General features: G+C 42.9%; 1 protein-coding gene across 1 annotated transcript in view; it reads left to right on the forward strand.

Annotated features, from left to right (window-relative positions):
- OSMR (oncostatin M receptor) overlaps window positions 1-15,294 on the forward strand; it is a 176,819-nt gene that overhangs the window by 71,195 nt on the left and 90,330 nt on the right. The window contains exons 4-7 of the mRNA XM_063961232.1: window positions 569-725; window positions 8,380-8,649; window positions 9,735-9,864; window positions 14,920-15,065. Of these exons, the coding sequence (XP_063817302.1) occupies window positions 569-725; window positions 8,380-8,649; window positions 9,735-9,864; window positions 14,920-15,065 (703 nt within the window). The remainder of the gene's footprint in view (window positions 1-568; window positions 726-8,379; window positions 8,650-9,734; window positions 9,865-14,919; window positions 15,066-15,294) is intronic.

A 15,294-nucleotide genomic window follows, 5' to 3' on the forward strand; every position in this document is an offset into this window, starting at 1 on the left:
CATAGTGAAGACGCAAACAGGGCACGATTTTTATACCTACCCAAAGTCTGTGACTCGAGGGACAGAAATCACGTCCACAGGCAGACCGCTCATTGGAGCAGATGTATTAACCTGTAGAAGGCATAAGGAAGTGATAAACCAGTGATAAGTGCAAGGTGATAAACGCATCAGCCAGTCAGCTCCTAACTGTCATTTTTCAAACCCATAATGGGGCAGATGTATTAACCTGTAGAAGGCATAAGGAAGTGATAAACCAGTGATAAGTGCAAGGTGATAAACGCATCAGCCAGTCAGCTCCTAACTGTCATTTTTCAAACCCATAATGGGGCAGATGTACTAACCTGGAGAAGGCATAAGGAAGTGATAAACCAGTGATAAGTGCAAGGTGATAAACGCATCAGCCAGTCAGCTCCTAACTGTCAATTTGCATATTGAAGCTGATTGGATGGTACGTTTATCACCTTGCATTTATCACTGCTTTATCACTTCCTTATGCCTTCTCTAGGTTAATACATCTGCCCCATGATGTGATGTCTCATCTCAGTTCTCTTACATTTCTATTCTCCAGGAAACTTATACCACGACTCTGTCCGGATCTGGGGAACCCTACAGATGGACGTGGGACTCTCAGCTGCCATTAGAATGTGACTCTCACTCTGTGCGCATTCGGAGTGCACTTCTAGGGAGACCTTGGAGTATGTGGAGCCCATGGAAGACTCATCATGGTGAGAGTTGATTTTTAGGCACATTTTATAAGGTCTGAGCATTCCTCTGGAATTTCCAGTTGCATCCTAGACCTGGTTATTGGACGTTCGAGGCCAGATGTTGAGATGGGAGCATCTGCAGCAGCTTGTCCAAACAGCCACGGCAGCCTGCTTGCTACCATATACAGTACTAACGCGAGTATCAATCCATCTGTGCGGAATATCCGTCAATCTTCATGTGGAATGCCGCCCGCTGTTTTCCCACCTGGAATAGTCATTATTAGTAACGACGCTCACACCCACCCATGCAAATGATCATTCTGAATTAGGCCTCACAACTGCATCCATATGGTCGCCGCTCACGGAATAGTGATCTACCACAAAGTGAAGGAGAGAAAAGAAGACTAATGTTGAGGCACTCTTACTGAAATGTTTTAAATAAAATTGTTATAAAACTTAATTTTTATTGGTATACATTAAGATCAAGTAATAACCATCACATCCCATTTAACCAGTACAGTAGTATACAATACGTGCATATATACACCAAGTGTGTAAGACAGTGTGTGAAAAAGGGATATTATTTGAAAAAAAGTTTTCATTGAAAATGTAGGCTGTCACGGCCAATATGATAGTGGCTGCAATAATTATGGCTATCAAGGTATCCTGCGAATCACTGTGGTGGGTGGCCGTTTTATTAGTCACAGAGTGATATAAGAGGTCATTTTTTAAGCCAGTGCGATTATAGTCACAATATAACATGATCACAATCTGGCAAAATATATATAAAAGTCGTAATTGACCCGTCAGAACCCATTCAACTGATGCAGGCGTTTATGCATCTGCAAGTGCAAAGTAGTGCCATCCGTTGACGTGATGCCGGCTGCCGCGGCTCTCATCATTACTATAGGCACTTGCACCAGCTCTACGCTAAGTGCAAGATATACCCCAGAAACTGGCGTCCCTTCCCTGTACGCACCATTCCACGTCACACAGAGCTTTCAGTACACGCCTATGACATGCCCATGAAACTCCCACCAGTCAGGACGGTTATGTTCGATTGCACTGTCACCGCCCAGGTCCCATCCCAAAACACCCTTTTTCATGGAGACAGAGCCGGACTAGGAGGGTCATTCCGAGTTGATTGCACGTAGCAACTTTTTGCTACCCGTGCGATCAACTAGACGCCGCCTATGGGGGAGTGTATTATAGCATAGCAGGGCTGCGATCGCTTGTGCATCCCTGCTATGCAAAAAAAGTTTTGTGTAAAACAAGACCAGGGTAAGACTTACTGATACCCCTTTTCCACCTACGGGCACGGGTCGCATCCGGGAGCCTGACACGGGAGCTGCCCAGCTGCGACCCATGCTCAGCCCCTTTCCCATCAGCAGTCACCAACCTGGCATATTACCGGGTTGGCGACGCTGCTAGTGACGCGGCAGGGGCCAGCGCCACCCTTCCATACAGTGTAAACAACACTACCCGGATCATTCCCGTGTCCTACCCAGGTCGATAGCCGGGTAGGATTCACGGGTCACTTGATCCGGGTTTGTGCGGGGGGACCCTTTTCCACTTGCAAAAAACACGGGTAAATGCGCGCCCCCGTGCATTTACCCGTGTTTTTTGAGCAAGTGGAAAAGGGTATTACTCTATGCAATGAATCCAGCATTGCAGGTCCCGGAATTGACTACAGACATCTACCCTCCAAACAGAAGAAAAGATTTTTTCTGAACCGTTAGCCCGTGTGGCGCAATGCAGCCCGTCCACTGAAAATACCAAAGTAAAAATCACCAATTTTACAAAAATAGTATACAGTTAAAAGAAAAGAGTGGTATCTATCTATGTACAGGGCGCAAGAATTAATGATTAAATAGAATACATCCCTTTTGTTATTGAGGAAATGATGTGTCCTTCGTATTGGCAGCTCAGATTTCTCTGATTAGTTTTTCCTCCTCTCGTGGAACCATGTGGTGTCCCCGATGTGCATGAAAAACAAAATTGAAGGAAAAATGTGTAGGACAATTTTTTTATTTTATTTTTTTTTTACACCAATTTGATTATTTCCACAGCTCAGGACAAAAAGGGCGTACCCCACTCACACAGAAGCAAGTGAGTGGAAACCCATAAAGGTATCTTTCAATTACAATCTTCACAATATATTAGCCTGGATCTTGGAAGCGTACCAAACTCACAGTGGTGAAATGATGATGAGTCACATAAAGGTATCTTTTTTTTAAAGAATTTGAGGTCTGTCAGATGCGTACCCCAACTTACACAATATGTAGCTGGAACATATATATAAAGGTATCTTTCATAAGCAAATTTCCTTCTATCAACAAAAGGATGCGTACCACAACTCACTGGATATATGGGTATTCGACTCCTATCAAGGTATCTTTTATCCACGATCACGTAGGTTTATTCAATACAGGATACACGATAAAAACCAGGAGAAAAAGGAAAGAATTCCTCTTTGTTTGATTAAAACAGAGGATTTATTTTCCAAATACATCCAAAACAAAAGCAAAAAAAATAAATCGTATTTTTCTTCATAAAAATATGATGAACAGCAGGATTAAAAATCTTATGATAAAAATTGATCCAATTCTGGTCATCCAAAATTACTCACAGTACCAATTGTTCAACGCGTTTCGGTCTTTAGCAGGACCTTTATCAAGAACTGTCTGTACTGTGGGGAGTCCAGATATTTATAGTACAGATATCCAATCAGTGAGCAACAGGAAATCCCATCATTAATTGGTTACATAATCTCATTTCTTTCAAATGCAATCAAATTAATTAAACATTAAAAATATAGTATACCTACATAACATTAAACTCAATTAAAAGTGTATCCTGTAGAATATACAGCTCTAAAATCAATATTTTGATCGAAAATACATGACCGCTGGGAGTTATGGGAAATGTAGTTGGTGGAACTGGGCTCTAATGCCCATATAAGGAGTTCCGCCTGAAATTGAACAGATAAACAGATATATGGAGATCCCAAATATCTTGGCGAATTTAAATGGTGGATAGCTGGACAGGGCACCTTTATGTGTCCAGACTGCACAATGTGAAAAATAAACAGAATAAACATTCAAGTCCGTAATTTCGTCCATATTTGTATAACATCGCCAAGACTTCTGGGGGATGTAGTTCTATTACATAGTTCCAATGTCCTAATAAGGAGATCCGCCGGAAGTCGAGTACCGATCACTGGTCCGTATGCTCAGTTCCGCATTGATGTACTGCCGGAAATGACGTCGCGCAAGTGTCCTCTCTTTCGGAGGAATCATGGGATATGTAGTTTAATTGCGGACTTCTGTGTAGTTGGATCTCCCTGACACCGGAGTTTTTCATTCATAGATGCCCGACTTGTAATTAAACAAAATAAACAGATGTTACTGTTCATAATGAACAGATGAGTATATTATAACAAAATTAGAGCAATGTAAATAAATAAATAACATCATTCATATTGACAAATAAATGTTGTTTCCACAATGACATCATTATTTTACAAGAGAAATAGCATTTTTTTTATAGGAACCATTTAAGTTCGAAATCACAGTTTAAACCATGGGGAATCAAAGTTCCATAAGTGAAAATGTATTGCATCTCAGATTTTGCAAGCTTTGAGGCCAGATCTTTATTACGTTTATTTTCTTGGATTTGTTTAATCCCATAGAATCCCGTCACATTGGTAATATTACAGTTATGTTTAGACTGAAAATGGGCAGAAAGTGAGTGGGTGGGTAATCCCTTTTTAATATTTCTAACATGCTCTCCAAGGCGGACTTTTAATGGCCTACTTGTGCGTCCTATATAAAATAGGTTGCAACTGCACTTAATGGCGTAAACTACATTTTTGCTGTCACATGTTATAAAGTCATTGATAACATGATTCTTTCCATTTATTTCAACGTTCTCTATTTTGTTTTTGCCTTCACTTTTAATGGATCTGCATCCAATGCAGTTTCCGCATCTATAGAAACCTTTCGAGGTTATCCTAGGTGTATTTTTAATGGAGGGCAACATACTAGAGACTAGCTTCTTTTTGAGGTTTGGGGCTTTCCGATAGATATGAATGGGTTTTGAAGGAACTAGAGGTCCAATGACTGGATCCTTCTTCAACAGGTCCCAATGCTTTTTCAAGATGTTTTCTATTTCCCTATGTTGTTGGTTAAATTCCGTGATGAATGCCCATTCATACGCATGGTTCTTATCCTTATTATTTCTGGATCTCATATCCAGCAGATCTTTGCGGTCGATGGTTTTAGCCTCCATTAAAGCCCTCTCAACCGTATTCTTTTTATATCCACATGCAGTGAATTTTTCACTCATTTCTTTTGCCTGGGACTCAAAAACCTCAAGTTCCGTGCAGTTCCTTTTTATCCTTTTTAATTGGCTCATTGGAATTGAATCCAACCAGTTGTGGTGATGACAGCTTTTTGCTGATATATATGATCCTGAGTCGGTGGGTTTTGAATAGGTTTTGGTATGCAGCTGATCCTCCTTCACATAAATGGTTATATCCAAGAAATGTATAGTCTCTGTACTCTTTTCAAATGTCAGAACAATATTCTTGTCATTTGTATTTAGCAGAGTACAGAAAGTATCAAGCATAGCGGTCTCTCCCCTCCAAAGGAAGAATATGTCGTCTATGTAGCGGACGTAGGACACCAGATTCGCTCCATATGGATTGTTAGACCATATGGTGTTAAGTTCCCACAATCCTAGAAATAGATTGGCGTAACTAGGAGCGAATCTGGTGCCCATAGCCGTCCCAGTCTTTTGAATAAAAAACTGGTCTTGGAACAGAAAGAAATTATTGTTAAGAATGAACCTGATCATCTCCCTGAGGTCCCCAGTATAATCTGACCCCTCAAGGAAATGGGAAATCGCCTCCACACCATCATCATGATTGATGATGGTGTAGAGGGAACCCACATCTGCGGTCACCAAGACATCCCCCTCTTCCCACTTTATGGATTCCAGGATTTTGAGAAAATCTTTGGTGTCCCTTAGGTGGGATTTATTTTGAATTACCATAGGCTGTAGAAGATGATCAATAAATCTAGATAGATTTGAGGATAAAGACTGTACGCCCGATATTATGGGTCGTCCTGGGGGATTTGTGGTGCTTTTGTGTACTTTGGGCAGTATATATATGACTGGCACCGTCGGTTCATCAATTAAGATAAATTTTGCTTCTTTAGAGCTAATAGTACCCAATTTTTCATATTTATCTACATAATTCTTTAATTTGGATAGAATGGTATTGGAAGGGTCATACCTAAGTTTTTTGTACGTCTCTATATCGTTTAATTGCCGTAGGACTTCTTTCTCATAGTCCGCCAAATCCATCAGAACCACCCCCCCCCCCCCCCCCCCTTTATCAGAGGGTTTGATAACTATTTCTTTAAGTTTCTTCAAATCTTGTAGTGCCCTTCTTTCTTTAAAGGTGAAGTTTTGGGGTTTCTTTGGTTTGGTCTGGAGTTTTTCCAAGTCTCCAAGGACCATCGCACCAAAACTTTCAATGAAAGGGCCTTGGATGTGTTTGGGATAAAATATTGATCTTGGCTTAAAGGGGGTGGCTGTAGGTATGCCTGAGCATACGGACCAGTGATCGGTACTCGACTTCCGGCGGATCTCCTTATTAGGACATTGGAACTATGTAATAGAACTACATCCCCCAGAAGTCTTGGCGATGTTATACAAATATGGACGAAATTACGGACTTGAATGTTTATTCTGTTTATTTTTCACATTGTGCAGTCTGGACACATAAAGGTGCCCTGTCCAGCTATCCACCATTTAAATTCGCCAAGATATTTGGGATCTCCATATATCTGTTTATCTGTTCAATTTCAGGCGGAACTCCTTATATGGGCATTAGAGCCCAGTTCCACCAACTACATTTCCCATAACTCCCAGCGGTCATGTATTTTCGATCAAAATATTGATTTTAGAGCTGTATATTCTACAGGATACACTTTTAATTGAGTTTAATGTTATGTAGGTATACTATATTTTTAATGTTTAATTAATTTGATTGCATTTGAAAGAAATGAGATTATGTAACCAATTAATGATGGGATTTCCTGTTGCTCACTGATTGGATATCTGTACTATAAATATCTGGACTCCCCACAGTACAGACAGTTCTTGATAAAGGTCCTGCTAAAGACCGAAACGCGTTGAACAATTGGTACTGTGAGTAATTTTGGATGACCAGAATTGGATCAATTTTTATCATAAGATTTTTAATCCTGCTGTTCATCATATTTTTATGAAGAAAAATACGATTTATTTTTTTTGCTTTTGTTTTGGATGTATTTGGAAAATAAATCCTCTGTTTTAATCAAACAAAGAGGAATTCTTTCCTTTTTCTCCTGGTTTTTATCGTGTATCCTGTATTGAATAAACCTACGTGATCGTGGATAAAAGATACCTTGATAGGAGTCGAATACCCATATATCCAGTGAGTTGTGGTACGCATCCTTTTGTTGATAGAAGGAAATTTGCTTATGAAAGATACCTTTATATATATGTTCCAGCTACATATTGTGTAAGTTGGGGTACGCATCTGACAGACCTCAAATTCTTTAAAAAAAAGATACCTTTATGTGACTCATCATCATTTCACCACTGTGAGTTTGGTACGCTTCCAAGATCCAGGCTAATATATTGTGAAGATTGTAATTGAAAGATACCTTTATGGGTTTCCACTCACTTGCTTCTGTGTGAGTGGGGTACGCCCTTTTTGTCCTGAGCTGTGGAAATAATCAAATTGGTGTAAAAAAAAAAAAAAAAATTGTCCTACACATTTTTCCTTCAATTTTGTTTTTCATGCACATCGGGGACACCACATGGTTCCACGAGAGGAGGAAAAACTAATCAGAGAAATCTGAGCTGCCAATACGAAGGACACATCATTTCCTCAATAACAAAAGGGATGTATTCTATTTAATCATTAATTCTTGCGCCCTGTACATAGATAGATACCACTCTTTTCTTTTAACTATCTACCCTCCAAACGCCTCAACACGCCTGCGTTCAGATCTTCACGCCCAGAATAAGGTGAGTTGACGCCCCGGAATGCCTTCCTCCTGTCAATCTTCTTGCGGTCGCCGCAGCGACCGCTTTCTTCGCTGGCGGCATCGCTGCCCGGCGACAACAATGACGCGCCTGCGCAATGCGGCCACTGCGCATGCACAGAATCGACCCATTTGCACCGCTGCGAAAAACAGCAGCGTGCGAACGGGTCGTAATGACCCCCTAGTTGCGTCCGACAGACATACCCAAAGATGCATAGATTCGTATCTGCGCATGCGCTGTGTGCAAAACCTCGCCTCTTGTGTTCATGCACAGAGAGCCGTACATCTCACAATCAGGCCCCTTAACTCTACCAGTACTCAGGCTGGCCTATAAAGAGGGCAATCTTTGGCATTTCAGTGTAGAATAGACTGCCGCCTATACTGGGAGAATTGGTAGGTATTTGCCATCCCAGTAACAACGGACCTCTCTTTGCATACTGCCAGCTTAGAAATGAACGGTAATTGTTATGATAACAGACAGCAATTGAACGGCGGTTATTTTGTGCTATTGTGTTCTTGTTTTATTTTACTAGTCTCCATTCTTGTCATCTGACTATATAATTTTCTCACAGGACACAGTAATGGGGACAGAACAGTCATTTACCCCCATGAGAAAATAGTTCCTGTGGGGTCCAATGTCACTTTCTGCTGCTTTCCTGGACACAATCAGAGAGTGGAGTATATGCGTTATGGAGGGCCAATATACAACAGCACATCTCTCAGCCTGGAAACAGACAGCTATGCAATAACAGTGCAAAATGTGACTATAACCAGGTCAGATGGGGCCAATGTTATTTGCCGCGTGGCTGGGAAAAACCATGGAACTGTACTTATTGTCAGCAGTAAGTTCTACCTTCATTTAATTATGTAATATGTGCTTTATTATAATATCTCCTTATTGGCTGTGCAATGCACCCACCAACAGCAACTTATCAGACACCTAAATTAAGTACAGGAAAGTGCACCAACAGTATCACTAGGTGATAATTCCAAAATATATTCCCGAACAAGGCTAGCCTCAAATCCAGGCATCATGAGTCTTTGTGATGCATTATGGCTCTGATAATGTATAAAGTAGTGGTTCCGAAACTCAAGGCAACCTAACAGTCCAGGTTTTAAGGATATGTGTGCCTGAACACATATGATTTAATTAATACCTATATCTTTGGTTTAACCCATCTGTGCTTAAACACTGACAAACTGAAAACCTGGACCGTTAGGGTGCCTTCAGTTTGGGAACCACTGGTTTAGACATTATCATAGCCATAAAGCATTTCAAAGACTTGCAATGCCTGCAATTAAGGCTGTTTTCTTTGTTATCTAAATTATTGTAATAAAAAAACACAAATATACCTCAAAAATAGCATTTCATATAGAAGGCGGGATTGTGGTAAAATGTCACATTCAGTTGTTAAATGTATTTCCACTGCAGCATTGTTATAAGAAGTATCCATCCTATTGGATTATTTTATTTAATCATTCAAACATGGTCATAGTCATATTAGTGGTTGTCAGGCAATGTGGGGATTTGTAGGGTGACGGGTGCAACCAGTGTCGGACTGGGGTATGAAGGGCCCACCTGGGGAATGCAGTTATAGGGGCCCATACTTAGGGGTGTGGTCAGCCTACATAGGGGGTGTGGCCAGCCTCCACAGAGGCTTGAAATGCACAATAGTCTTGTGCAATGTACTGCAACATATCTACCATGTGTAATACAAGTGCACAGTCTGGAACCTGATCCCTAGAGGAAGGAGTGGGCCCTCAGGCAGTGGGGCCTGCCGGTGGTTTCCCTGGTACCCCTGTGGGCCAGTCCGACCCTGGGTGCTACACATACTGTACAACTGTGAACGAATCGGCCTGCAAAATCTGAGTTAACGGTAAATCTACGTTCATACCTCCTGATTGTTTGTTGATATGTTTATTACAGAACCACCAGATGAACCCAAAAACTTTTCCTGTATAACACAAGATATGGAAACTTTAAATTGCACCTGGAGCCCAGGACACATATACAACTTTTACAGGGTTCTGGCTGTAAATTACACACTGCACGAATGGTAAGTTTATCCGAATATAGAAGGGAAAGTATTTTTAAACCTACTATAGGCTGGGGTCACACAGTGCAGCCCCTGATAGGGGTGATTGTGGAAAGCTTGATGCAGTATTCTGTCAGCTAACATTGCGCCAATTACTCATCTCAACTAGATCTCTCCAAGGCCCTCATTCCGAGTTGTTCGCTCGCAAGGCGATTTTAGCAGAGTTACACACGCTAAGCCGCCGCCTACTGGGAGTGAATCTTAGCTTCTTAAAATTGCGAACGATGTATTCGCAATATTGCGATTACAAACTACTTAGCAGTTTCAGAGTAGCTTCAGACTTACTCGGCCTCTGCGATCAGTTCACTGCTTGTCGTTCCTGGTTTGACGTCATAAACACACCCAGCGTTCGCCCAGACACTCCTCCGTTTCTCCAGCCACTCCCGCGTTTTTTCCGGAAACGGTAGCGTTTTTATCCACACGCCCATAAAACGCCGTGTTTCCGCCCAGTAACACCCATTTCCTGTCAATCACACTACGATCGCCGGAGCGAAGAAAAAGCCGTAAGTAAAAAAACTATCTTCATAGCAAAATTACTTGGCGCAGTCGCAGTGCGAACATTGCGCATGCGTACTAAGCAGAAAAACGCTGCGATGCGAAGAAAATTACAGAGCGAACGACTCGGAATGAGGGCCCAAGAGTCAATGTCATTCTAGCTGGCATGAGTGATTGTTGGCACTAGCCGGATGCCTGTCACTCTGCTGTCACTGTCATTATTTCTTACAGTTGTAGATGATGTCCATGCTTTCCACATGGATAAAGAGCTCTAGAATGGATTTATAGAAAAATGCATTCCAAATATCCATGTATGACTTAATTTCAGTGTTATGGTATTTTCTCCCAGGTAGTAATTTTCATTTTGGCATTTTGGGCTTTGCTGCATGATGCATGACTATGCAAAGTATATTATTTCCCCTAGTGTAGCAGCAGCTTAGCTTTGCCATCCTAGTAAAACTCAAGAAACGTTATTTGGCTCAAAGCTGCTCTCTGGTGACTGAATGTGGAACTGCATGCACAATGGGGGTAATTCCAAGTTGATCGCAGCAGGATTTTTGTTAGCAATTGGGCAAAACCATGGGGGTCATTCCGAGTTGTTCGCTCGTTATTTTTTTTCGCAATGGAGCAATTAGTCGCTAAAGCGCATGCGCAATGTCCGCAGTGCGACTGCGCCAAGTAAATTTGCTATGCAGTTAGGTATTTTACTCACGGCATTACGAGGTTTTTTCTTCGTTCTGGTGATCGTAATGTGATTGACAGGAAGTGGGTGTTTCTGGGCGGAAACTGGCCGTTTTATGGGTGTGTGTGAAAAAACGCTACTGTTTCTGGGAAAAACGCGGGAGTGGCTGGAGAAACGGAGGAGTGTCTGGGCGAACGCTGGGTGTGTTTGTGACGTCAAACCAGGAACGACAAGCACTGAACTGATCGCAGATGCCAAGTAAGTCTGGAGCTACTCAGAAACTGCTAAGAAGTGTCTATTCGCAATTCTGCTAATCTTTCATTCGCAATTTTAATATGCTAAGATTCACTCCCAGTAGGCGGCGGCTTAGCGTGTGCAAAGCTGCTAAAAGAAGCTTGCGAGCGAACAACTCGGAATGACCCCCCATGTGCACTGCAGGGGAGGCATATATAACATGTGCAGAGAGAGTTAGATTTGGGTGGGGTGTGTTCAATCTGCAATCTAATTTGCAGTGTAAAAATAAAGCAGCCAGTATTTACCCTGCACAGAAATAAAATAACCCACCCACATCTAACTCTCTCTGCACATGTTATATCTGCCCCCCCTGCAGTGCACATGGTTTTGCCCAATTGCTATCAAAAATCCTGCTGCGATCAACTTGGAATTACCCCCTATGCTCCATAGTATACTATAGATGACGGAGGAAAGTACACTGATAATAACGCACCTGGCTTTCGTCAATTTAGAAAGTATCAAAAACTGTTACATACTGCACAGCTTTAAACATTGATTCAAAAGTACAGTACATAGAGTAATAAGTAAACTGAGATGCAATCAGGGGCGTTTTAAGAGAGGAGGAGTCCCGTGTGCAGTCTTCTGCTTCAGGGGCCTCCTCCTCTCTGGCTGATGAACAGGTATTTTAATACTTACCTATCCTGGGTCCCCCGGCGGTGCCATCCCTCTCCGCAGCGCAATAGAGTCTGAGAACAGACTCTGTTGCGCATGCGCAAACCTCTGGGAACACGGCGCGGCGGCTATTTTCCCGAAGATTTTGCTAATGCGCATGCGCGAAACTCTGGAAAAATGGCCGCCGTGCCATCTTTCCGGCGTTTTCAGCAAGCGCAATAGAGTTTGTTCCCCCTAGTGTTCAAACTCTATTACGCTGCTGAGAAGGGATGGCTCCGACGGGGGACTCCAGAGAGGTAAGTATTAAACAAATGGGTGCAGTGTGTGCAGGGTGGGACCCTGGGGGCCCGTGGGCCTCGCACACACTGCACCCATTATAGATACGCCAATGGATGCAATACATCTGGATTAACTGATTAAGTAGGTACACCCAGTGTCGGACTGGTGCATGTAGGGCCCACCGAGGAAATGTAGTGGTAGGGACCCATGTTTAGGGGTGTGGCCAGTCCGCAGAGGGGGTGTGGCCTGCCACATCATTGGTTTGACTAACCATTAGAGAGTGCAACATCTGGGCCCCTTCCTAAATATAGTCAGTAAATTCAACTGCTGCATGCATGATAATGTACCAGATTAATAACAGCACTGTAGAAAATACACCATAGTCCAATATAAGGTAACGTGTATAGGGGGTAATTCCAAGTTGATCGCAGCAGGAAATTTTTTAGCAGTTGGGCAAAACCATGGCCCTCATTCCGAGTTGATCGGTCGCAAGGCGAATTTAGCAGAGTTACACACGCTAAGCCGCCGCCTACTGGGAGTGAATCTTAGCTTCTTAAAATTGCGACCGATGTATTCGCAATAATGCGATTACTAACTACTTAGCAGTTTCAGAGTAGCTCCAGACTTACTCTGCCTGTGCGATCATTTCAGTGCTTGTCGTTCCTGGTTGACGTCACAAACACACCCAGCGTTCGCCCAGGCACTCCCACCGTTTCTCCGGCCACTCCTGCGTTTTTCCCGGAAACGGTAGCGTTTTCAGCCACACGCCCCTGAAACGCCGTGTTTCCGCCCAGTAACACCCATTTCCTGTCAATCACATTACGTTCGCCGGAGCGAAGAAAAAGCCGTGAGTAAAAATACTTTCTTCATAGTAAAGTTACTTGGCGCAGTCGCAGTGCGAACATTGCGCATGCGTACTAAGCGGATTTTCACTGCGATGCGATGAAAAATACCGAGCGAACAACTCGGAATGAGGGCCCATGTGCACTGCAGGGGAGGCAGATATAACGTGCAGAGAGAGATAGATTTGGGTGTGGTGAGTTAAATCTGCAATCTAACTTGCAGTGTAAAAATAAAGCATCCAGTATTTACCCTGCACAGAAACAAAATAACCCACCCAAATCTAACTCTCTCTGCAAATGTTATATCTGCCCCCCCCCCCCCTGCAGTGCACATGGTTTTGCCCAACTGCTAAAAAATTTCCTGCTGCGATCAACTTGGAATTACCCCCATAATGTATAATTCAAGTGCACCGTCTGGAACCTGATCCTTAAAGCAGGAGGTGGATTCCCCTGTACCCCTGTGGACCAGTCCAAGCCTTGGTACACCTTATACCACAGGTTCTCAAACTCGGTCCTCAGGACCCCACACGGTGCATGTTTTGCAGGTCTCCTCACAGAATTGCAAGTGAAATAATTAGCTCCACCTGTGGACCTTTTAAAATGTGTCAGTGAGTAATTAACACCTGTGCACCTGCTGGGTTACCTGCAAAACATGCACTGTGTGGGGTCCTGAGGACCGAGTTTGAGAACCACTGCCTTATACAAAAGATAGATCTACTTGCAAATTGAAATAATTTTCCATATGTAACCAATGTGCATTCAGCCAGTAACATTCAGCCTGTAGATATGAGAAGGGTTTATTTATCTCAGTGTTTCCCAAAGTCAGAACTCAGTCATCAAATTCCCCTTACAGTTCAGGCTTTAAGGATACCCATACCTGAGTAGAGATGGGTAATGCAATATGACTGATGTCCTTATAAAGTCAACTTAAACATGGATTTCCTTAAAACCAGGACTGCAATGGAGCTTTGAGTATAGAGCTTTGAAAACACTGATTTATCCCCATCGATCAGGATAATGATCAGACAGCCTCTGCACTTAGAATCTCACTGGAGAACAGAGTTCCCCAAACTCTGCCATTACGATCCAGGTTTTAAGGATATCCATGCTTGAGCACATATGACTTAATTAGTACCTCGGTCAATTTGATTTAACGATCTGGGTTCAAATGTGGGTATCCTTAAATCCTGGACTGTAATGTCAGAGTTAGGGAATCTCTGCTGTAGAACTTGGACACAGTGCTCCTATAAAAGTCACTGGCATTCATATTGCTCCCTACAGACTCAGCGATCCGCCGCCTAGCTGCCTGAAGGCGGATACGGCCGGCGGGTGCCCCGGCAGCGGGGCGGAGGTGACGGGGGGGGGTGAAGTTTCTTCACTCCCCCCGTCACCCGGTTCCATAGCACTGCATGCTAATATGTACGAGATTGTCCATATCGGCCTGCACGTATAAGCAACCCGGCACCAACGTTGAACGAGCGCGGGGCCGCACATCGTTCATCGTTGGTGCCTACACATTGCACGATATGAATGAGTTCTCGTTCATTAATGAACGAGAACGTTCATATCGTGCAGTGTTATCTGCCAGTGTGTAGGGCCCTTAAAGCTACAGATTGATATACGAAATATAGCGGCTCCCAGACAAGTCTGCAGATGCTCTCTTCATTCATTTCTGAAACGAGTTCTTCCTGTGTCTGAAACTAGTTCTTAGAATTAAAAATTGTACAAATAAAAAAGGTGACAGCGCTGCGTAGCCCTGGGGACCATCATGACTATGATGGTGCTAATATTTTCTATTTTTGTTTGCCCAAGGTTATCTCACAAATCCTCTCCCTGCACCAGAAATGAGTGTATTTGGCCTGTTGCCAGGAACCAGCAGATCTATAATTTTACGTTGATCGCTGAAAATGTAATGGGAGGAAGACGCATCCATGCCATTGTGAATCTAACAGAGAGAAGTATGCTTTATGCTACACTGATCACTGGCCAGCCTCACTGTACTTCTGTTACCCCATGTATTGCACTGAGAGATTGTACTCCTTGGGGGAAAATCAGTTTTGCACTGCCCCATACCTCCCAACATGACCTTCTCCAGGAGGGACACAATGCTCTGCTCCTTGACTTTTCTCTTAATGTATGATTGCCGGCACCTGTTTTGAGCAGGTTAATGGATAAGAAAGGTGTTTC

The sequence above is a fragment of the Pseudophryne corroboree genome, chromosome 1 (assembly GCF_028390025.1).
Source record: "Pseudophryne corroboree isolate aPseCor3 chromosome 1, aPseCor3.hap2, whole genome shotgun sequence".
NCBI classification, from domain to species: domain Eukaryota; kingdom Metazoa; phylum Chordata; class Amphibia; order Anura; family Myobatrachidae; genus Pseudophryne; species Pseudophryne corroboree.